The sequence below is a fragment of the Pecten maximus genome, chromosome 6 (assembly GCF_902652985.1).
Source record: "Pecten maximus chromosome 6, xPecMax1.1, whole genome shotgun sequence".
NCBI lineage: Eukaryota > Metazoa > Mollusca > Bivalvia > Pectinida > Pectinidae > Pecten > Pecten maximus.
The window spans coordinates 39,191,270-39,215,971 of record NC_047020.1 but is presented as its reverse complement, the minus strand read 5'-3'; the positions used below and the strand labels follow the sequence as shown (position 1 = coordinate 39,215,971).

Here is a 24,702-nt window from a genome sequence, read left to right as displayed (position 1 = left end):
AAAGGTCACAGGAAAATAATTCTTGAAAAAATTACATATAAACTGTGAAAAATGGATGAAGATAAAACTCAGTACACATACATACAACATACATTTACTGTAGTTCTGATGGCATAATAAGGCCACACTACCTGTGTTTGTAGAGCGTCAGACAATTTTATCTCAGTTTAAGATCTGAAGTGAGTGTTCAATATATACTGCAGGCGGTTTGCATTTCTCATCAAGTCTGAAATCTGACTGTACTGTGCATTATGTTTGTGTCATTTGGCAACACACTTTATCTCTGTTTCTCTGGAGTGAATTCACTTCTCCAGAGAAGTAGCCACCAGCTGCTACAAAGACACTCCATCTCAGACTGACCTTGACTATCATAGTTGTAAAAGAAACCCAGCAAACTGATAACGAAAAATGTCTCGAGTATGTCAGATTTACTTTTGTAAAACTCAAAGATATTTTCACATTTTGTTTATCCTTTTGAAAAATTCCGAAAACCATCAAAATTCCGAAACCATCAAAATTGGTGAAACTTTATTTGATTCACAGTATTTTGTATGCTGTTGTTTGTCATTGATGTTTCTTCATAATTAACAAGTTTTTTGCTCTTATATGACATCCTTCTTGGTATGCAAATGTGAATAATGGTGATGTTTTCTATTTATAGGTATTTGGCGTCGGCATTCCCAACCCGTACAGGTTACGACCTTATTTAGGAGCAAAAGTTCCACTCAACAGTAGTTTTTCACCTGTGATACAAATGCATAATCCTCATTCGTCAATATTACAGGTGAGTAAACGAGATCATCTGACATGTAGGTGTTTTTTATGCAGACACCCTAATTACTCCTAAATTGGCTTCTTGTATGTATGACTTAAATTCATGGATCATTGATTTTTATTGATTTTCGTCTAATTTTGTATAGGAAATTCGTAAAATATTATATATTAATTTAATGTCCTAAAAGTCCTATCAGCATCTCGTTATGTCTATGCTAATCCAAACATGTCTGTCATTTTGCATCTTGTAACAGGCAAGTTTTGCTTATTGCTTCCATACCGTAAATATCTGCAAATAAGCCCCTTCCCTAAGATAAATCCCTCTTCATTTTTGTAGGAAAATCATTATTAAAATAGTGATAATAAGCAAAAAGTAGTTCACAAAGTACTTAACTTTTACACTAGGAATGGGGCTTATTTTAGGATAAATAACGTACTAAAACTTTACTCTTAGGGATGGGGCTTATTTGAGGATAAATATTGCACTAAATTTGACACTTAGGGAGGGGTCTTATTTGAGTACGAATATGGTACTAAACTTTTACACTTAGGGAGGGGGCTTATTTGAGGATAAATAAATTACTTAACTCTTACACTATGGTGGGGGCTTGTTTGAGGATAAATATGGTATTTAACTTTTAAACTATGGAAGAGGGTTTATTTGTGGATAAATACGGTAATTACACTACAAAATTAATTTGGTGGCTTTATTACTAGGCGTGGGTTTATTGCTGGATAAAGATGGTAAAACATCTGGGTTTTTTTTGCAGGTTTTAGAAATGTTTTCCAGTGAAGGTGACTTACACCTGGAGTTACCTACAGGGGAGTTAGAGGCACCAAAGAATTTATGGGTATGTACATATCGAGGCACCAAAGAATTTATGGGTATGTACATATCGATGGCACGCCGCAGAAAAGGGTCTTGGTTAAACTGTAGTCATTATCTCATCAGAAGTATAGAAATTTATTCAAAGTCACACTAAATTTTATTTAGAAAACTAATAAAAGAAACTTACTTATTTGATCACTACAGCTCGGCAACATTGAAATCTGAACAAAAAAATTTAAGGTTTTAGATATAGTGATTATGGCGTACTTTTCTAAATAGTACTTATGTATTCACACTCTGAAAGATATCAATTTTGATATCGGTCAAAAGATGAAAGATTTCTGTTTTATCAAATTGAATCAAATATCTTCATGGCAGAAATGTACTAACTATGTTGAATATGGGGTACATATATCTTGTAGGAGATCTCTCCATACTTAATTTGTTTAAATGTGTATATTTTGTAGGAGATCCCTCCATATGAAACCAAAGCTGTAATGAAAGCAAATTTCATAGGGAGGGTTGAGAACAACCACACAGCCTTCATCAGAATAAAAACAAACCAGGAACACAAGAGTCGTCTCCTCATACTTCCTGTGGAGGTGGAGGTGTCTTCAGGTACGGAGTAGTGTTATACTCTCTAACCCAGTAATACCCACGACTAGTAGAGATTGTGTCGATAATAGATAGTCAGAAAATATATCTCAGCTAATAGTGTCGATAATAGTCAGTCAGAAAATATATCTCGACTAATAGTGTCGATAATAGATAGTCAGTCAGAAAATATATCTCAACTAATAGTGTCGATAATAGTTTGTCAGTCAGAAAATATATCTCAACTAATAGTGTTGATAATAGTCAGTAGGAAAATATATCTCAACTAATAGTGTCGATAATAGATAGTCAGAAAATATATCTCAACTAATAGTGTCGATAATAGATAGTCAGAAAATATATCTCAACTAATAGTGTCGATAATAGATAGTCAGAAAATATATCTTAACTAATAGTGTCGATAATAGATAGTCAGTCAGAAAATATATCTCAACTAATAGTGTCGATAATAGTCAGTAGGAAAATATATCTCAAATAATAGTGTCGATAATAGTTTGTCAGTCAGAAAATATATCTCAACCAATAGTATCGATAATAGTTTGTCAGTCAGAAAATATATCTCAACTAATAGTGTCGATAATAGTTTGTCAGTCAGAAAATATATCTCAACTAATAGTGTCAATAATAAATAGTCAGAAAATATATCTCAACTAATAGTGTCGATAATAGATAGTCAGAAAATATATCTCGACTAATAGTGTCGATAATAGATAGTCAGTCAGAAAATATATCTCAGCTAATAGTGTCGATAATAGTTTGTCAGTCAGAAAATATATCTCAACTAATAGTGTCGATAATAGTTTGTCAGTCAGAAAATATATCTCAACTAATAGTGTCAATAATAAATAGTCAGAAAATATATCTCAACTAATAGTGTTGATAATAGATAGTCAGAAAATATATCTCGACTAATAGTGTCGATAATAGATAGTCAGTCAGAAAATATATCTCAGCTAATAGTGTCGATAATAGCCAGTAGGAAAATATCTCTCAAATAATAGAATTCATGGTAAGGTAGTCACTAATGAAATTCAATTGTGTGGTCGGGTGGCACAGTGGTAGCTAGTGGAATTAGATTAATGCTAAAATACAGAATGGCATTTTATACCCCAGTTGGTGCTGAAAACACTAGATATCTTACGGTATATACCAGTTTAGCTGATACATTCTTTTTACTATTATAGAGATGGAATTTATGGTAATTATCAGCTTTGTTTCATTTTAGTTCCTGGAATCTATTCTCCTTTAGAATTGATAGACTTTGGTATTCTCCGAACACTGGACGAGCCAACAACTGTACAGCTCAGCCTACTCAACACAGGCACAAAACCTTTACATGTGACGGTAAGTCTTCTAAAACCTTTACATGTGACCGTACGTCTTATAAAACGGTTACATGTGACCGTAAGTCTTCTAAAACCTTTACATGTGACCATAAGTCTTCTCAAACCTTTACATGTGACCATAAGTCTTCTAAAACCTTAACATGTGACCGTAAGTCTTCTAAAACCTTTACATGTGACGGTAAGTCTTCTCAAACCTTTACATGTGACTGTAAGCCTTATAAAACTGTTACATGTGACCGTAAGTCTTCTAAAACCTTTACATGTGACGGTAAGTCATATAACATCTGAACATGTGACCGTAAATCTTCTAAAACCTTTACATGTGACCGTAAGTCTTCTAAAACCTTTACATGTGACAGCAAGTCTTCTAAAACCTTTACATGTGACCGTAAGTCTTCTAAAACCTTAACATGTGACAGCAAGTCTTCTAAAACCTTAACATGTGACCGTAAGTCTTCTAAAACCTTAACATGTGACAGCAAGTCTTCTAAAACCTTTACATGTGACCGTAAGTCTTCTAAAACCTTTACATGTGACCATAAGTCTTCTAAAACCTTTACATGTGACCATAAGTCTTATAAAACATTTACATGTGACTGTAAGTCTTATAAAACGGTTACATGTGACTGTAAGTCTTATAAAACATTTACATGTGACTGTAAGTCTTATAAAACGGTTGCATGTGACTGTAAGTCTTATAAAACCTTTACATGTGACGGTAAGTCTTATAAAACATTTACATGTGACTGTAAGTCTTATAAAACGGTTGCATGTGACTGTAAGTCTTATAAAACCTTTACATGTGACCATAAGTCTTATAAAACATTTACATGTGACTGTAAGTCTTATAAAACGGTTACATGTGACTGTAAGTCTTATAAAACATTTACATGTGACTGTAAGTCTTATAAAACGGTTGCATGTGACTGTAAGTCTTATAAAACCTTTACATGTGACCGTAAGTCTTATAAAACATTTACATGTGACCGTAAGTCTCAAAAATCCTTTACATAAAACCATGTAAGTCTTATAATATGTTTCAACATTCATCAAAAAGCTTGCAGATATGAAAAATTCAAAACGATTATCATCATTCAAATACGAAGGAAAACGAATGACAGATTGTATCTTTCATAGGACTTCTATTTTGTGTGTTCAAACAGCTGATCCACTGAGCTGGTGCTATTTTTGACAACATCACTGAAATCTAAAATTTGGTCTGTAAATTGTAACCAGAAAGACATCTGAGACACAAATGTATTTTGTATTCTCTAATTTTCTAAGCTTTTCAACATGTAATGTGAGCTGTATTTTAAAATTAATTTAATTTTGTTATCATATATGAAATTTGAAATGCAAAATATTTTTGTTTGTTGCAGGGAATCACAGTATCTCCACCAAACAATGCTATAACAATAGAATTTAGGCCCATCCGACTACAGCCGGATATAGTCCGGCACACCCCAGTGGCTCAGATAACATTTAAAGGTGAGAATTGAAACAAAGATGATGCTGGAGTGAAGAGTGAAACATCTGTAGTGTTAATGATAAAACAATCTCTTTTTGTAAGCTTGGGAACTTTGATAAGAGTAACTTTATATCAGAGCTCGCAGTAGTGCCCTTTGGCAAGACACTTTACCCTGATTGCACTGGATGGCATATGAAAGGCCTGTCGTTTGTTCAGTGAGGTAGTCACCAACTACTACATTGAGACACCGCCTCAAAATGACCCTGACTGTCCACCGTGCCATAAACCAAGCAAACAAACAAACTTTCCGCACTAAACTAGTTCACAGTGTGACGAAAGAAAAAATACCCAATAGCTCCACAGTGTCAAGCTATATGCTAATGTTTGTTTTTATAAGGCTTTGTATTGAAATGTGTTTCCCCCATCAGAAATGGATGTGAAGGTAGAGATAGTGTGTATACTCTTACATAATAGATACAAAATCGCAGAATCTCACAGGAGTTTATGATTGAAGATATAATGTCATGTAATATTCTCTTTGTGTTGATGACCCCATAAAGCCTCGGTGACACGCTTGACTGATATTACCGTGCCTATATGACGGAGATAGCATATCTACCTGAATTCTGTTTGAAGTTGAATTTTTTATAGTGGTTTGTGATAACACAATGAGCTTTTTTTTTTATAAATATTTAATCTGAGGTGATTTTTGTCAGCTTTATATGTTGAAATTTTGTAAAAACAATTACACAAACTTAAGTTATATATAATTAAGGTCCTTATGCATTGATGACATTTTAAATTCAATTTTATTTATCAGACATAAGTTATAGAAAGTGCTGGAAAACCCAAATCCAAAAATCTTTTATAGAAAGAATATCTATTCTGCATGAAAAAACCCAACATGCACAATCGGGTCAAGGTCAAGGTCACCGTAACTATTTTTAGAATATTCAATGTCAGCTCTGTAGCAGTTTCATCCCTTTAAGGAGTTTTATTAAAATTCACACATAAATCAAGGACCATAACATCTCGGACAAGTCCATGTTTGTTGGGTCAAGGTCACCATAACTATTTTTAGAAAATCCTTGTCAGTGCTCTAGAGGCTTCATTCCTTGCAGGATTTGGATCAAACTTCAGACATTTGTAAAGCAATACTCAGTATACCTTTAAATGATACTATTTCACACTTGGACTTCGGGATGGCAGGCTATGACAGTGTTATTAACACATTATGTCAGTTTTATTCCCGAAAGTTAAATACATCATTCTTCTCCTGAAGGAAGATAAAACAACGGAAATATTAATAAGATGATGAAATTTGTGTAGTAAGATGTTTATCAAAAAAAATTTGTTTATATTTTACCTAGTCTAGTTCTATTAGAAACCTTAAATTACTCTGTATCAGTTGATATCTTATACTACACAGGTGAAATCCCACACAGTGGGTCTTAACAACAGGAATAATTAATATTGGATGACTTTAATGATAAGTTGTTGTATGTATGTATACACTAAAAGACTGACAATATACAGTCAACTTCCCAAAACCGATCACCTTGATACCGTCAAAATGGCGATGTACAGAATTGACCCTTCTTTTAAATTATAGATAAAAACTTCAACACGCATCATTGAAATAATACGGTCTGTTAACCATAAGAAAACAATTAGAGCTAGAAAGCTGGAGTTTCATATCTAATTTGCATGAGGCCCTGAATGGGTTATTTTGGCAGCTGCAGATTTGCATGGGATAAGGAAGCTAATAGTAAATAGCAGTATTAATGTCCTAAATAAAGTTGTTATGAACTGGTTAATATGTTCTTATTTCTATTTGTAAAACTGTTCTTATTTTGCCGTGAAATAAATATGCCTTATCATGCCCCATAAGTACGGAGGTGTAGTGAAAGGCCAGATGCAGGTCAGTGTCAATGACTGTTTGTGAAATGATATAATTATAACATACATTTGCTCATTATACAACTGACATAATATAAACGCTTCTGCAAAGTCATAAAACCTCATCCGATCAATATTATCCCTGAATTCTGACCGGTCAAAATAGATCTCTTCTCCAAACTGAACCCTCATTAAACCGACCAATTATTCATGTATCGTGCATGATCGGTTAAGAGATGTCACACTCTAATAGTTTTAAACCTGGCTTTGATGGATAGTTAACGCTGTACAATTCTAAAAGATTAATGAAAATCGAAAAAAAAGTGAATTCTGATAATACAATTTTATAATCAATTGAAAATATCATAAAGATTACTTCTGATTTTAGATTTGCAATATGCGGCTTAAATTGCCACCTATGAGCGGAGTTTGTCGTGTAAAACATTTCCTGTAGGATACCTGTTAATAATTCATATTACTTCATGGGTGGGTGACCTTGTCCAATATTTTTCTGAAGGTTATTTTCCTACTTAAATGTTCATTCTCCCGCAGCCATTAAAACGTTCTGGTTCATAGTTAATTACTCTGGTGTTCAGTCGTGCGTTGTTGATGTCCTGTTGATCAGTCCCTTGGTAATAATCGAGATAGTACCAAGGACAATTTTAGTCCCCTAACGGTGAAACCTGGGGGATTATATATTTCCTCTCCGTCCATCCTTCCATCCTTCCATCCGTCCATCTTGTATGTATGTACATATATAACACCAAAGTTTGTGAGTGCTCTAGCTGCTTATTTCTTGAGGGATTTTAACCAAAATTCACACAATGATAAAGAACTGTAATATCCCGGTCAAGTTCGATTTTCAGGGTTTTTGGGGTCAAGGTCAAGGTTACTGTTACTATTTATAGCAGGGGCTGGTTGGGGACATGCATGACTTAAGCTTAACCCAGTATGTTTGATATTTTGTGTTCCTTTGCACTGTAAATTATTTTCATACACATTTTTAAACACCTTTTGTATTTACTGCTATCTAAATTACCTCTGTTCAGAGCTCTTCTGGAAAAGATAAGGTAGCATGTATCCTTAAGTGACCGTTTTAAACAGCTCTGCTCTCCTATAGATATTCCTGCGGTAGACCATTACCGAAAGCACTAAACATTGTTGTAATGATTATTGTTTTTTTTCCCTTTCAGCTGGGAGAGCTTTACATCCAAAACAGTGGTCAGGGAAAATTATAGTGAAAACTAAAAACTCTCAGGTGAAAACCATGATACCGTACCAAGCTACTGTGCTTCATGGGTAAGTTCAGACATATTTCTAGGCACAGGAGTATTATTACCTTCTCATGATGTGCTGTAATGTTGTTGTTTTTTTTTTCGTTTTTTTTTTCTCCTGTTATTTATCAAATTCTATATTAAAAAATACACTATTTGTTGAATAGAACAAATCTTTATCAGAAAGAAAAATTCCCATTTTGAAATGATCTGTTTATGGAATTTAATATCACTGGGTTATTGCATTGGACTAACTAATTAGAAAGGGGAATAAAAATAGAACAAAAATTCATATCTATGGTCATGATGTCTTTACATTAATGCTATTTTATACTTTGATTCAGCAATATGTATAAGTATACCTGATTTAAACCTTTGTGTGACCCGACTGACATGTAAACATTTATGTGACCCCGACTGACATGTAAACATATGTGTGACCAGACTGACATGTTAACATATGTGTGACCTGACTGACATGTAAACATTTGTGTGACCAGACTGACATGTAAACATTTGTGTGACCATGACTGACAAGTAAATATTTATGTGACCCTGACTGATGTTTAACAATGTTTCTGTTCACTAGGTCATTAGTATACAACTACAATAGCTCACAGTTCTTCAGTCCCAAGAATCTGATGAACATCACACGGGTCATGATGTTTACAAATACATTCAACTTCTCCGTAGTTATTTATAACATCACACTTCCGCCGGACATAGCACACTTCTTTTCTGTGAGTATTTCCTGCCCACAAATATTTTCGGAATGTTTCGTTTAATAAAAAATGTTAAGGACCTTTTGATAACAGCTGACATTTCTATTTTCCCTTTAAGTATCAGTTTTGCAGAAGTATGAAATGTTATGTTAAAACCTGATAAATCAGGTTGATATTTATGTGATATTTAATTATAACTGTGATGTTTTATTAACTAATAAGCATATAAGTATATCTGACAAAACAAGAAATTTTGAGCAGGCTCAACCTGAATTTAGTGACAGTCAAAGATTTAAAAATTGAGATGTTGTGAATGAGTCTGATCGTCATGTGTTTGTGACTTTTCTTGCAGATTCTCAACTTTACTGAGCCTGTGATATTGCAGCCTCAACATTCACTTGTACCATTCCTGCTGCAGTTTCATCCCAACGAAACACAGCTCCACTTCAACTCCCATTTAACACTGCATACTAATGCCTCCACATTCACCGTGCCCATAGTGGTCTATAACGGCCAGCTAAAGGTAGGTTCTGTTTACCTCCCCCAGTAGTGGTCTATAATGGCCAGCTAAAGGTAGGTTCTGTTTACCTCCCCCAGCAGTGGTCTATAATGGCCAGCTAAATGTAGGTTCTGTTTACCTCCCCCCAGTAGTGGTCTATAATGGCCAGCTAAAGGTAGGTTCTGTTGACCTCCCCCAGTAGTGGTCTATAATGGCCAGCTAAAGGTAGGTTCTGTTTACCTCCCCCAGTAGTGGTCTATAATGGCCAGCTAAATGTAGGTTCTGTTTACCTCCCCCCAGTAGTGGTCTATAATGGCCAGCTAAAGGTAGGTTCTGTTTATCTCCCCCCAGTAGTGGTCTATAATGGCCTTTCTGTTTACCTCCCCCAAGTAATGATCTATAATGGCCAGCTAAAGGTAGGTTCTGTTTACCTCCCCCCAGTAGTGGTCTATAATGGCCAGCTAAAGGTAGGTTCTGTTGACCTCCCCCAGTAGTGGTCTATAATGGCCAGCTAAAGGTAGATTCTGTTGACCTCCCCCAGTAGTGGTCTATAATGGCCAGCTAAAGGTAGGTTCTGTTTACCTCCCCCAGTAGTGGTCTATAATGGCCAGCTAAATGTAGGTTCTGTTTACCTCCCCCCAGTAGTGGTCTATAATGGCCAGCTAAAGGTAGGTTCTGTTTACCTCCCCCCAGTAGTGGTCTACAATGGCCAGCTAAAGGTAGGTTATGTTTACCTCCCCCAAGTATACGTAAAATAAGCTAGACATGATTTTTACATGTTTTTTAGGACAACCAACTTAAAATGTATTCAAAATTCTTCAGAATTCATGTAAAATGTATTCAAAATTCTTCAAAATTCATAGTTCTTGTAAAGTCATTATATTTGACTTGGCAGGTGATACCCCATCGACCAGAGAGATTCAAAGGTCAGCTAGATTTTGGCACGATGGGGATACAGGAGACACGGAGTATGGTGTTTACCCTCAGGAATGATAACCCTGTAGATGTAAGTATACATCGTAATATACAGGTGTATAGTAAATACACTTTTTGATCCAAGAATATTTAATCAGATGTGCTCTAGTCATCAATTGATATTTCAGTAACATTAGATTGAGAAATTTTATTAATCCATCTGAAATAAACAATTTGGAGTATGAATCTTACTCAAATTTCAACTAGCACAGAATGGAAGATGGAAAAAGTTCCCTGTCTGCTCAAATTTCAACTAGCACAGAATGGAAGATGGAAAAAGTTACCTGTCTGTAAATGTGTTGTGATCAATCTTGTTTTCTTCTGCAGGTTCACATAGGGGAGATAACTCCCGACCTGAATGGTACAGTGGTGCAGTTTTTAGGGATGGAGAAGGGGAATGGTACAACTCTAACCCGAATCCATAACACAACAGATGTAGATTACAACTTTGTAAGTCAACAATGTCTGTATGGGTTACAGTCTCGGTCAACAATGTCTGTATGGGTTACAGTCTTAGTCAACAATGTCTGTATGGGTTACAGTCTCGGTCAACAATGTCTGTATCAGTTACAGTCTCGGTCAACAATGTCTGTATCAGTTACAGTCTCGGTCAACAATGTCTGTATGGGTTACAGTCTCGGTCAACAATGTCTGTATGGGTTACAGTCTCGGTCAACAATGTCTGTATGGGTTACAGTCTCGGTCAACAATGTCTGTATGGGTTACAGTCTCGGTCAACAGTGTCTGTATCGGTTAGAGTGTTAAGTCACTGATGTCTGTATTAGTTACAGTCTTAGTCAGCAGTGTCTATATCGGTTACAGAGTTAAGTCACCGATGTCTGTATCAGTTACAGTCTCGGTCAACAATGTCTGTATGGGTTACAGTCTCGGTCAACAATGTCTGTATCAGTTACAGTCTCGGTCAACAATGTCTGTATGGGTTACAGTCTTGGTCAACAATGTCTGTATCAGTTACAGTCTTAGTCAGCAATGTCTGTATGGGTTACAGAGTTAAGTCACCGATGTCTGTATGGGTTACAGTCTCAGTGTGATGTGGCAGCCATCACAGTTAATGTGCTACTGATTTGGAATTGTGATAGTACTCTGGTCATACTAACTAAATTATTACAATCCATTTCAATGACAATGATTAGAATATAATATCAGTGTTTTGGACCTTTCTTTTGTTAATTTTTTTTTTTTTTTTTTTTTTAATATTAGATTTTATGATTGATAATATTCCTGTTTTCTTTCCATTTCAGCTTAAAATAAAACCATACCATTTTGCAGTATTCAGCTTAAATTTAACAGCCCCTGATTACGAAGGCGACTTCTCAACAGATATGCTTATAACAACACAATTCCAGGTAAATATGTCATTGTTTGTAGCTCAGATTTTCCATTTTATTGTAAATATCACTTTTTCTGGTCATGGATAGGTAGTAGAACATTGATTTGTCATCCTTTGTTGTCTAGTATTTAAGGGCTGAAAGCACAATTCATAAGAACAATATACTAACATTATTTTGAAATACAAGAATAATATTAGAATATGGAATTATTGTTTTTATTCAAGATTTTCAATTAATTCAACTGGAAATTAAAAACTTGTTGTTAAATTATGATGAAAAAAATCACAATATTGATGTAAATTATATTTTACAGGATATTAGAATAGATGAAATTGCAACTCTTTCTTTAATTTGTATGTTACAGTATTGTATATTTTATCGTTTATTTTACGATATTTGATCTGTATGTTACAGTAGGTATGATATTTTATCGTTTATTTTACGATATTTGATCTGTATGTTACAGTAGGTATGATATTTTATCATTTATTTTACGATATTTGATCTGTATGTAACAGTAGGTATGATATTTTATCGTTTATTTTACGATATTTGATCTGTATGTAACAGTAGGTACGATATTTTACCGTTTATTTTACGATATTTGATCTGTATGTAACAGTAGGTACGATATTTTACCGTTTATTGTACAATATTTGATTTGTATGTTACAGGATATATGGATTCCTATATCTGTACGAACAGCAGCGGGGAGTCTTCATTTTATACCAGAATCTCTCGTATTCGACAAAGCATATCCGGTAAGTAAGACATGTCGAAAAATCTGTTCTGAAAATTGACCTCCATAAATGGTCATTAGACCATAAGACTTGCATAATTATCTTGTACTTAAAAGCAGCTAAGCAAACCTGGACTTGTGTACAAAATGTGACTTGTGTGTGATTGTACTTTTCAGGGGAATATTCCATACAGAGTAATGCAGATATACAGTACGTTCCGCGAGTACATGACAGTGACTGGCGTGTCATTCCAACCATCGGATTCTAGGTTCTTTTACAAATCTACCAACACAGACAGGATCGTGTTAGAACCCTTACATAATACTGTAGTAAGTTGTCACTAGAATATTTACGTATTACTGTAGTAAGTTGTCACTAGAATATTTACGTATTACTGTAGTAAGTTGTCACTAGAATATTTACGTATTACTGTAGTAAGTTGTCACTAGAATATTTACGTAATACTGTAGTAAGTTGTCACTAGAACATTTACGTATTACTGTAGTAAGTTGTCACTAGAATATTTACGTATTACTGTAGTAAGTTATCGTCACTAGAATATTTACGTAATACTGTAGTAAGTTGTCACTAGAATATTTACGTATTACTGTAGTAAGTTATCACTAGAATATTTACGTAATACTGTAGTAAGTTGTCACTAGAATATTTACGTATTACTGTAGTAAGTTATCACTAGAATATTTACGTATTACTGTAGTAAGTTATCGTCACTAGAATATTTACGTATTACTGTAGTAAGTTGTCGTCACTAGAATATTTACGTATTACTGTAGTAAGTTGTCGTCACTAGAATATTTACGTAATACTGTAGTAAGTTGTCGTCACTAGAATATTTACGTATTACTGTAGTAAGTTGACGTCACTAGAATATTTACGTATTACTGTAGTAAGTTATCGTCACTAGAATATTTACGTTTTACTGTAGTAAGTTGTCGTCACTAGAATATTTACGTATTACTCTAGTAAGTTGTCGTCACTAGAATATTTACGTAATACTGTAGTAAGTTGTCGTCACTAGAATATTTACGTATTACTGTAGTAAGTTGACGTCACTAGAATATTTACGTATTACTGTAGTAAGTTGCCGTCTCTAGAATATTTACGTAATACTGTAGTAAGTTATCGTCACTAGAATATTTACATAATACTGTAGTAAGTTGTCGTCACTAGAATATTTACGTATTACTGTAGTAAGTTGTCGTCACTAGAATATTTACGTATTACTGTAGTAAGTTATCGTCACTAGAATATTTAAGTATTGCTGTAGTAATTTGTCATTTAAAATTTAATCTTACCTTAAGAACCCGGCAAAGAGTGAAAACTAATAGTAAGTTTGTCGTTGATTACAAATGTCCTGCATGGGACCATCTTCGCTAGCCAAGGCTTCTGATTACGTTACACTACACGAACCCTTGGCGGATATAGTCGTGTTCAAACCGTCGCGCCCTGGAATCCCAGGGCACCCAATCAAATCGCGTTTTACGTTCAGCCTTGGTTTCGCAGTAAACAAAATTGCGGCACCCAGTACAGAGCTACAATGTCGACTATGTCATGGCATTTTACCTAAATACAGAGACGTACAATCATTGGGGAAACATTCACAGTGTTTGATCAATCTATTTAAGTCATTGATCACATATCTCATCAAAATGACACAAGCCTCCATGTGTGTTTGTAAACAGCTAAGATGAAGTAAATCGGTAACGCTCGTTTTGATTGGTCGAAAATTTCATGCGTAAAGAGTGGTAATTTCGAATCTCCGCTAGAGGGCCAGAACTGACGCCTATATCCGCCAAGGGTTCGTGTAGTGTAACGTAATCAGAAGCCTTGGCTAGCGAAGATGGCATGGGACATGAGTATTTTGTTCTGCCCGGTGGTACTGATATCAGTAATCTTGCTGTAACTTTACAGTTACTGTACCAATATGACTACAATTGCTGTATCCCTGTTTCAGGTTGGAAGAGTTTATTTTGATGCTAAAAAGGAATGTGGTGATGACTGCTATGTTGGGTTACCACTTAACACTCCTCGTAAGTACTCCGCCATCCATCACTAGATTGGTACATAATTACTCCATCCGTAAAGTTATAATCCTGGTCATCACCTGGACTATTGTCGCTCGGTTTTAAATTTAATTTTATAATCAAACCTTAAAAATCTAAAGTTATAAGTGTCCCATGGTAAAAAATATTTGAATTAAGGTCATTTTAATCAAGATTTTCTGTTTGAAAATAAAAAATCAGAAAGATGCAATTGGAAAATTGAGTCTTATAAATTTGAAGGGTTTGTAGGATTGTTTTTGTTTTTTTTTATTTAAGTAAAATAGTTAAAAAAATATTTCTGTTTCTAGAATATAAAATAAAAGGAAGATGTTTTTCTCCTTTGCAGCTGGACATCAGTGGCTCCTCGGACTTACACTAGAGAAAGAAGTAGCCGATACGGATCAATATTTTTTCACAAGGTTGCAACAAAAATGGCATAAGATACAACAAGCAGGACTTCATACGTAAGTACACAACTTCAAGTGAATGAAAAAGGAATTGAATAGGTGGATATCATCGTAGAATTAAATGTTCCTGTAAGTCATGGTCACTTTCTGATGATGATGGCTAAAACTTGACATGTAATGATTTCTCTTTGTGCTATGGCCTGTTGATATTATATTACATTACAGAGTATTTCTGTTTTCTATATGGTTATATATAACATGGGATCTGATGAAAAATTTATAATGAAATTATGAAAGAAAATGATTTTATGCAATTCTACTGCTTACTAACTTGGCATGTAGAACTAGGCAGAAATATAGAAATAATTACCAAACATCATTTGCAAATCAGCTGTGAGATTCTAAAGTTTAGTTTCTCGGAGATTAACAAACACAGAAAGAGACTAAGCCTTGATAATAATCTTAGCTCCTTCAGTACCATGGTGGGGCCGCGGTGGTTAAGGTGTCCTGACACTTCATCACTAGCCCTCCACCTCTGGGTTGCGAGTTCGAAACTTACGTGGGGCAGTTGCCAGGTACTGAGCGTAGGGCGGTGGCTTTCCTCCACCTCCAAACCTGGCACGTCCTTACATGACCCTGGCTGTTAATAGGACGTTAAACAAAATAAACAAAACCAAACCTTCAGTACCAGTGACTCGATATGGAGTCAACAGACCAGCCGTGGTTTGTAAACATCTGATAGGAGATGTGTTGGGACATTTCAGCTAAACATAAAGCTTGTGATGTATGTGGTGTTGATGGTAAACATGACGTCTTTCTGTCCAACAGGGCCAACGTTACTATAGAGTTGGATACAAGTGAAGTAAGAGGCTTTCTTTACTCTGCTCAAGCTCACATGGAGTGGCCGTCGCTGGTCAAGATGTGCAAGATACGATTCCCTCTGACACAGATTGGTAATTCTTCTGTAAGTGTCTGGATTTGATCTGACAATTTTTGTGAAAACTGTTGTTTGAATCTATAACTAAATCCTGTGTTCTAGGAATGTAGAAGTTTCGTTCGTTTACACAGAGCTTTTAACTGACGATCAACAATTTCCTGTTTCATATCTCAACTTATATTTGTCTTCCTTTTCTACAGACGGCAGATTTCATCGTAGAGAATCCAGGAACATCTCCAGTGCTCATACAGATGATACCGCTGGCTTTGTATCCAAATGCTCAAACTTTGTTGGATATGCTGAATTGGAGGTAAAGGAAATCTGCAGTGGTTTTTTACAAAAAAAAATTTGTCTTTGTAGCTTTGAAAAAGAAATTTTCCTATTGTTTTATTTGACCAAATATACTAAGCAGTAGTTCTGGATATCCATAGGCTTTGCTTTATTAACAAATCGAGATTTCGTTATGGTGAGAGAAAGCTTGTAAAAAAGCCTGTGATTTTAATTTCTGGAATTTTCAACCCAGGCAGTCCCCTAATGAAAGTCTTTTGAATCTAAAGATAGTGTGTGTGCGTGAAGAGCAAACATTTCTCCCTTGATTGGTAAATCTGAGGAAGTCGAGATCACAGACCATCCCATGATGCTGTCATGGTTGTGTGTCCTTGAGCAGCTCTTTAGGGATGCATGTGATGAGACTTCAGTATGATGTTCAGTGAGGTAGCCACCAGCTACTACATGAAGAACCTGTCTCAAAATGACTATAGTTGGTAGTTGTAGGTTATAAGTCCCCTACTGGTGAATCCCCGGGGACGATAGATGTCCTCTCCATCCGTCTTCTATGTATGTACGTAACACTCAAGTTTGTCAGTACTCTATATATAGCTAGCAGCTTCGTTCCTCGAGAGATTTTGATCAAACCTCACACTCATGATTAAAGACCATAATATCTCGGGACAAGTTTGAATTTAATGGTTTTTGGGTCAAGGTCACTGTTACTATTTATAATGGGGGCTGATATTGACATTTATTGCTTCAGCATTAACCTGTGTCCTTATTTAGGTTGTTATATTGTGAATGTTTTCCATTTCAGAATATCATCAGAAATAACAGACTATATAGAAACGGAAGATGTAGATATTTTTACTCTTCCTGATCTTGAGAGATACCATGTAAGTATTTATGGATACCCGCCATTTGTTTGATACTCCTGTTTCCATTTCAGACTGATCAGGAAAACCAAAAATGGTCAACATTCGGCCATCATTTATATTTACAGTAGAATTTTTTTTTATCGTGATATCTCAGAACTCTTTTTGGATATTTCTTAGATTTAATTTGCATGTAGGTTCCCTTTGTTTTCAAATTATATCGGGGAGAAAAAGGAAGGAAAAAGTAGAGAAAAGATCAGTCTTTAATAGGACCAATAATTCAATGGTTGGGATCTCTTGTTTGAGATAATTAACATGATAAAAAAATTGTTGTTGCTTTTTCAGACGAATCCAAAGAATGTGGTACCAAAATTCCGGAAAAATGTGGAGGAAAAATTTGGGGTTAAACCTCACCCAGAGAGTATCACAGCTGTTTTAGGCCCGGATGTAAAAATTAAAGTCCGAGTCGGATTCCACCCGAAGGATGATATTTCCAGGACATCTTTAATACTCATCAGGAACAACCTGACAATCTTAGATGCTTTAGTTATTCAGGGGCAGGGCGGCCGAGGGGAGATGAAGCTCAGCAATAAAAAACCAGGCTCCGGCATTCCTCTTCAGTTCGACATGACAGAAAAACACCTCAAAAATTGTGATAGTAAGTATATGAGCTCTTAATTACATGCACAATAATCAATAGAATAAAAAAATAAAAAAATTACGGGTAGTCAGTTGGTACAGAGGTAATACATTTGCCTTTTACCGGTTTGAAATTCCCGAATCGGACATTAAAAGGTTTGGAGCCACTTGCCTGACCTCATGGGTTTTCTCTGGGTACTCCAGATTCCTCCTGTAGTAAGATCTCTTGCTCGCTTCCATCCGGGCCAACAAGAGTGATTGATATATCTTGTTTCACAATTGTTGTAAAAGAAATAAAGGTAAAAATCATACAAACAATGAATTCACATTTATTTGTCTTCTAGAATTTTAACATTAAAGTGAAATTTCTTGAGTAGCCCAACCATGAATTGGATTTTTTTTTTTTATTGTAAATTTTCTTTGGTGTGCCCATGAATAGAAATCAATGATGAGAAGTAGTAATTGTTTCATTGTCTTAATAACATAAATAACCTATTGTTTCTTTGTCTTAATCACGTAAATAACCTATTTCATTGTCTTAATCACATAAATAACTGTTGTTTCGTTGTCTTAATCACATAAATAACTGTTGTTTCGTTGTCTTAATCACATAAATAACTGTTGTTTCGTTGTCTTAATAACATAAATAACCTATTGTTTCATCGTCTTAATCACCTCTCTCTCATATTTTCAGAAAAGAAGCACACAAAAAGCATGACACCCAATTTTACTGTCAGAAGATCATTTACACTGAAAAATACAGGGGAGCTTCCGTTTTATGTTCACGGATACAATATAAATGGAGCGTCTTGTGAGGGGTATGGCTTTAGAGTCCTCGATTGTGATGGCTTCCAAATGCTCCCAAATACCAGTCGCAAAATTGATATAGCGTAAGTTTAAACCTCTTGTTTTGAAGAAATTTAATTATTTAAAAGTATATTTGATTTTTAACATCTTTTGGCTAAACAAAACACAATTAGATTGAAGCCTATTGTTACTATCTCTGACAGGATATGATTATGGGGACTTCCATGAAAAACCAAATCAGTAAGGCAAAAATCTGTCAACTCAACAATCTGTCAACAGTTGAGTTGACAAGTACATCTTTAAAGTGGTCGTCTCCTCTGAACTAATCAAATTGCTGATAGAAAAGACATCGTGTAATAAAATTTTTGTGAGGCATTGCTAATATTGAAAATAGAACATCAATTTAAGTCATAAAGATTACAGCTCGGCCTTCGCTATAAATGTCTAATGACAGACTGTAATACTGAGTGTTTATATTTATTTGTAGGTTCACGCCCGACTTTACAATGTCGCGGATACGTCGGACGCTGACAGTATACACAAGCCTGGGTGCTCCAGCTAACTACACACTGCAGGCTACAGTCCCACCGCATACTTTATCCAAATGCTCCGCCGCCCTGCCTCGGCCTAACTGGGAGCCCGTGCTGTATTACTCGATAGTATGCGCCATGGGCTTCCTGCTTTGCTGTATTTTAGTTGCTGCTTACTTCGAAGCAGATAGAATATTTGTGTCGGATATCATCCGACGAAAGATAAAAATCAGCAGTTCCACGCAAACTTTTGATAAGGGTAAGGTGTTTGATCTCAAGCAAGTAGCGGGTATCAATAACTGTGCTCCTGTTAAACTTTCTCAGCTGTCCGAGGGACGCAGCCCACCTAGTACAAAGCCCCTGATGGAATTATCCAATGGGCATGTAGAGCACAACTCAAAAACACAACCCTTCTATTCTACACTTCTCAGTATTGCTAAGAACTTTTTCTCTCCGAAATCTTCCCGGACACCGGCTCGACCGAAAGTGGAGTCACGGGAGTCATTTGAATCGACACAGCCGGTAGGTAATAGCTATAAAACAAGCCAGGAGAAGGAGAAACCTTCTACAAAACAGGAATCCGTTGTATCCGAGAAATCCATACCAACACAGAAGACAAAAAAATCGAAGGCAGCTAGACGTCAACACGATCTCCACCTCAACACAGAGAATCATTGCCTCCCCACACGTGGGGGAAGCAAAGAGGCATCAACCCCAGACAACAAAAAACTACCAACAGAGTCTGTCCGTCTGTCCTTACTGGATAAGATGGACAAACAAGACCGATATGGAAAGTTGCGGTCAAGCTCAATGACCGATACTCTAGACGATATCACTTTACCGGACGATTTGGTTAGCAATACTCAGGCGACCATAGATGGTACGTTAGACTCACACTCTCTACGTGTGATAATTAATATAGCCATATATTATGTTTCAGAAACAAATTTATGTAATTTTCAAGTAAATTAAAATAAGAAAATAAAATCAGGGAAGATATTGAGAATTAAATATGATTCAGAGATAATTTTACTAGCTTTGACTTTTTTGCAATTTGGTTCTTTTGTATGTAAAATTTTCGAAAGTACTCCCTTCATAAACTGCTTCTTAATTAGTATTATAATTATTAATAATTAAGTTCTTACTTAATTTTGTTTCGCACTTCACTAGTCTACAAAGGGAGGCCAGGCTGTCCGTTCTAGAGTGAAATACAGTATTAATTGAGAATAGGATTTTCTGACTTTATGAGTCCATAATTAAGAAATTTCCATCAAATTTGTTATAACTTGTTTTAACAGGTAAGAACAAAGGCAAGAAAAGAATGAAGCGTTCAGAACGAGATGCCATCCCGGTCAATAGGTATCTGAGGAACATCTCTGATGACAAAGATGAGACATCATCTACTACGACAGAATCGTCTGTGGGCGATGGCGATGAGAAGGTTAGTTCGAAGGCGTTTATTTTACTTCAGACTTTTACGGCGGATCTACACTTAAAGGAAATTTTTTGAGGGCATTTGTGTTGGCTTTATAGAAAATTTGATGGACCTTTACAATGAAATCTAGAAAAAAAATTAGAAATTTTCATGGACTTTTAAATGGAAATCTAGAAAGTTTAATGAATTTTCAGATACCTTCCTAATATCGAGATATGAATCAATTTTAAACTTTTTTTTTTATTTTTTAAGAGAATTTTCATTATGAAGCTTGATAATTTGTGTGGTAATTGGCTGGTTTGTGGTTATACTAAGAGAACGAGTTTGTTTAGTAATAAGGCTGGTTTGTGATGTACTAAGGCAGTTTCATTGTGTCTACAGAGCTCGAGTGCAAGAGATTCCACTCCTGAGCCCCCACCATCCAAACCACGTAAGACAAAATCTAAAGCCCGAACAGTGAAAATGGTTGGTCATTATGATGATACATATGATGACGATGAATTCGAATTGACCTCCAAATCCAAGGCCCATAAGAGGATCAAGGTCAGCTCCAAGGATGCTTACGGCGGCAACATCCTCATGCCAGAGTAAGTACAAAGTTGACCTGAGGTTTAAATACAACATGGAAAAAAAAATAAAAAATTTCGTTGAATATAAAGACATAATTTGACTTCTCAAGGATTTTCAAAAAGAATGTTACGATTCTTTTAATGTTTTCTAAATATGGAATTATTTAAAAGTTGATGTAATTTTGGCCCATGTTTCTAAATCAAAGAATGGAGGATACCATCTTGTTACACTCAATCAATTTCTCTGTCTTCACTAATTGATATCTGAACAGTAATAATCTTAAAAGTTGCAACAGTTCTTCAGCGGTTTATCAAAAATGACTTGGATTTCTAAGGAATTCTAATTTTACTTAGCATTAAATTTCTACGAAAGTTTATCACTGTGGTAGTATGGCCTGCTGTGTCGACGATACCTTATACCGCCGATTTGAATTGGAAAAAAATGGATTCCTTTCTTTCTAATTGTAAGTCCTGTGTTTGTTGCAGTACATACGATCTACCGTATAACTTGGAAAATAAGGCCGATAAACAAAAAAATGGCAGCAACTCCTCCGATAACAGCAAGAAATCAGGAAAATCCAAGACCCAAGCGAAAGGTAAAGCTACATTACTATAGCACGGATCTCGGTCACCATGATGTGTGTTTCTGTTTTTCTTGATACAACTTCATGCGCAACTTGGGCTGTATTCGTGGGTTTTAAAACTGTTGAAACATTTAATGGTTTATCTCTTCAAATCAGTATTCCACAGCACTCTTGTGTTAATCCGTCCAAGTGTTATTTTTGTTTTATCTAAATCCTCTGTTAGCAATTGAATCTTTGTCTTATTGTTTTGAAAATTTATTGAACTATCGCTCTGTTGTCCCATTAAACACTATTTCTTTTCGAAAGTTTTTGCTGTGAATTTTGCAGTATTCAAAATTAATACTTACCTTATGTGTTCACTGGTACAAAGTAGTCGCCGTCGATCTTTACATCCATGTTCCCATTAAATAATTTTCTAAGGTTTTGGCTGTGAATTTGGTATTAAATACATTTTACACTCAAAATTGATTCTCAAGTTTCCACTGGTTCAAAGCTCTCGTCGTCAAGCTTTACCTCCATTTCTCGTAGTTTAATTTTCACTAGAGTTCCCACTGCATGTCACATCATCACAAATGGACTGTCAGAATGTTCCATGTATCACTGTATCTATATCTTTATTCTTACCCAGATTGCAGTAATTTCTTGTTTTGATTTTTTGTAAAGAAAATCAGATCTTTATTCGACCTCATTTTGGCTGATGCATGAGATTTTGTTTGTGATCATGCAATTTGGAATGTTTTAGAGTATATAAGTGAACCTCACCATGTTACCCATAGTAGCTTAGCAGTGTAGTGCTTTTTAACAGATATAGTAATAAATGTTGTGTTTGTGTCAATCGCTAAAAAAAATCTAATTTTAGGTCGCCTGATTTTCCCAGGGGATGGGGATGAAATTTAATTAGTCGGAGCTCCCAAATTGATTGGAAATGCATTTTATGTGCATGATTTTCAACTAGGGTGACCATTGAGGCCCATGATTCATGTTGATGAAGACTTGAATTGTTAAGGATGTATTTTTTAAGTAAATTGATATGGGAGGAAGGTGTATGTGCGTAAATTTATATATTTATAGGTCTTCGTTACAATTTGGGAGTAAGACCTTTGCTGCTTTTCAGAGGGATATATTTATCAGATGGGATGACTTGTTGGTGTTTGTACTTTCTTCATTAATGAGCTGTGGATTTTAAGTCCCCTTAAATAAATATCTCTTTGCCTGCTGAATTATCTCCCTTTGTTGTTATCTCCCTTTGCTATCAGAGTTTGCATTATATAATGTAACTTAAACCTTATTCTTTACTAAAATGCAAGTATGAGAATCCTCTGATCTTGTTTTATTTCTTTGAAATTCAGATAGAATTTAGTTAAACCTGAAAAAATTTGATCTGCAAGTAAGGCAAGTTGTCTTAATAACAGTTAATGTAACCGAGAAATGCCAGATGGCAGGCAAAGAGATTGCAGTGTTTCTTCACTGATCTTGTTCAACAGTTGTCAATTACGCTTATAAGGCTTTCATGCAGTGTACATATAACAAAAATTTATAACAAGTCTTGTCAGTCAAATTTTCTTGCACTTGCATCATGGATCATTCTAAACTTCTGACAATTCGATCAATCACAAGTTTGATATCAAAGGGGGAAAAAGTAGTTGCTGATAAGTCCAAAGTGTGGAGTAAACCTCCTGAATATATATATATATGTATGAAAATCTATATTTCTTAGCTATAAGGATCAACAGGGTCAGTGTAACATCAAGGATCAACGGGGTAGGGGTATCATCAAGAACTGACAGGGATTGGGTAGCATCAAGGATAAGCAGGGACGGGGTGGCATCAAGGATCGAAAGGTTCAGGGTGTTTGGCTGGCATCAATTTTCGATAGGGTTGGGTGACATCAAGGATCAACATTGTCTGGGTGACATCAAGACCAACATTGTCTGGGTGACATCAAGGATCAACATTGTCTGGGTGACATCAAGACCAACATTGTCTGGGTGACATCAAGGATCAACATTGTCTGGGTGACATCAAGACCAACATTGTCTGGGTGACATCAAGACCAACATTTTCTGGGTGACATCAAGACCAACATTGTCTGGGTGACATCAAGATCAACATTGTCTGGGTGACATCAAGAATCAAAAGGTTCAGGGTGTTTGGCTGGCATAAATTTTTGATAGGGTTGGGTGGCATCAAGGATCGATATGGTTGGGTGGCATCAAGGATCGATATGGTTGGGGTGGCATCAAGGATCGATATGGTTGGGGTGGCATCAAGGATCGATATGGTTGGGGTGGCATCGAGGATCGATATGGTTGGGGTGGCATCAGTTATTGATAGGATGGGGTGACGCCATGGATTGGCAGGTTTAGGGTGGCATCAAGGTTTGACAGGCTCAGATTAGCATCAATGGCTGACCAGTTGGGGTAGCATCAAGGGTTAACAGTGTTGGGATGGCTTCAAGGATTGACATAGTCAGGGTAGCATCAACAACAGACAGGGTCAGGGTAGACAGAGGACCAATATATTGTCAAGGTGGCATTAATTGTAGACAGGGCCAGGGTGGTAACATGGACAGACAGATTCAGGGTGGCATCAACGATTGACACTGTCGGGGTGGCATCAATTACTAACAATTTTGGGGCAGCATTAAGAATCAACAGAGTCAGGGTGGCATCAAGGATCAAAAAGGGTTAGGGTGGCATCGGGGATAAACAGGGTTGTGGCTCTTTATGGGGTGCATGTCCACTTGCCTTTAGTGTGGATGTTGTTGTGTTTGTCTAGGGCTGCTCCCCACGTCCTGGCCGGGACTGGACTCAAGTGAGGAAAGTGACACCCCACCCAACTGGGACACGCCCAGTCTGGTACCTGGTCAGTTTTCTTTTCTGACGCGCTTCACTGGTGGCTTACTTGGCCAGAGAGCCTGGTACAAGCCGCCTAGCTGTACAGCACTGCACTTCTCATACACATAGCGTTGCTATTCTGCTTTGGAGCTTTGTTATGTTGTTTCTACCAAAATCACACTTCCTGAAAATATTAATTCATCACAGTCAATGCTATTTATTATAGTAGAATCCATAAAATTTTTTTTTTTTTAAT

General features: G+C 35.9%; 1 protein-coding gene across 3 annotated transcripts in view; it reads left to right on the top strand.

Moving 5' to 3' along the window:
- LOC117329746 (transmembrane protein 131-like) overlaps positions 1 to 24,702 on the top strand; it is a 60,891-nt gene that overhangs the window by 24,809 nt on the left and 11,380 nt on the right. For 2 of the 3 annotated variants that reach the window (XM_033887868.1, XM_033887867.1), the window contains exons 7-30: positions 662 to 784; positions 1,545 to 1,625; positions 2,071 to 2,221; positions 3,444 to 3,562; positions 4,944 to 5,052; positions 8,125 to 8,230; positions 8,795 to 8,945; positions 9,280 to 9,450; positions 10,322 to 10,432; positions 10,729 to 10,851; positions 11,664 to 11,768; positions 12,428 to 12,514; positions 12,670 to 12,822; positions 14,469 to 14,544; positions 14,903 to 15,020; positions 15,792 to 15,927; positions 16,101 to 16,210; positions 16,988 to 17,066; positions 17,391 to 17,703; positions 18,379 to 18,574; positions 18,979 to 19,901; positions 20,320 to 20,462; positions 20,838 to 21,043; positions 21,512 to 21,621. In XM_033887868.1, the coding sequence (XP_033743759.1) occupies positions 662 to 784; positions 1,545 to 1,625; positions 2,071 to 2,221; positions 3,444 to 3,562; positions 4,944 to 5,052; positions 8,125 to 8,230; positions 8,795 to 8,945; positions 9,280 to 9,450; positions 10,322 to 10,432; positions 10,729 to 10,851; positions 11,664 to 11,768; positions 12,428 to 12,514; positions 12,670 to 12,822; positions 14,469 to 14,544; positions 14,903 to 15,020; positions 15,792 to 15,927; positions 16,101 to 16,210; positions 16,988 to 17,066; positions 17,391 to 17,703; positions 18,379 to 18,574; positions 18,979 to 19,901; positions 20,320 to 20,462; positions 20,838 to 21,043; positions 21,512 to 21,621 (4,000 nt within the window). Of the gene's footprint in view, positions 1 to 661; positions 785 to 1,544; positions 1,626 to 2,070; positions 2,222 to 3,443; positions 3,563 to 4,943; positions 5,053 to 8,124; positions 8,231 to 8,794; positions 8,946 to 9,279; positions 9,451 to 10,321; positions 10,433 to 10,728; positions 10,852 to 11,663; positions 11,769 to 12,427; positions 12,515 to 12,669; positions 12,823 to 14,468; positions 14,545 to 14,902; positions 15,021 to 15,791; positions 15,928 to 16,100; positions 16,211 to 16,987; positions 17,067 to 17,390; positions 17,704 to 18,378; positions 18,575 to 18,978; positions 19,902 to 20,319; positions 20,463 to 20,837; positions 21,044 to 21,511; positions 21,622 to 24,387; positions 24,475 to 24,702 lie in introns of all 3 variants that reach the window. The other variant, XM_033887866.1, reaches the window with a different exon arrangement.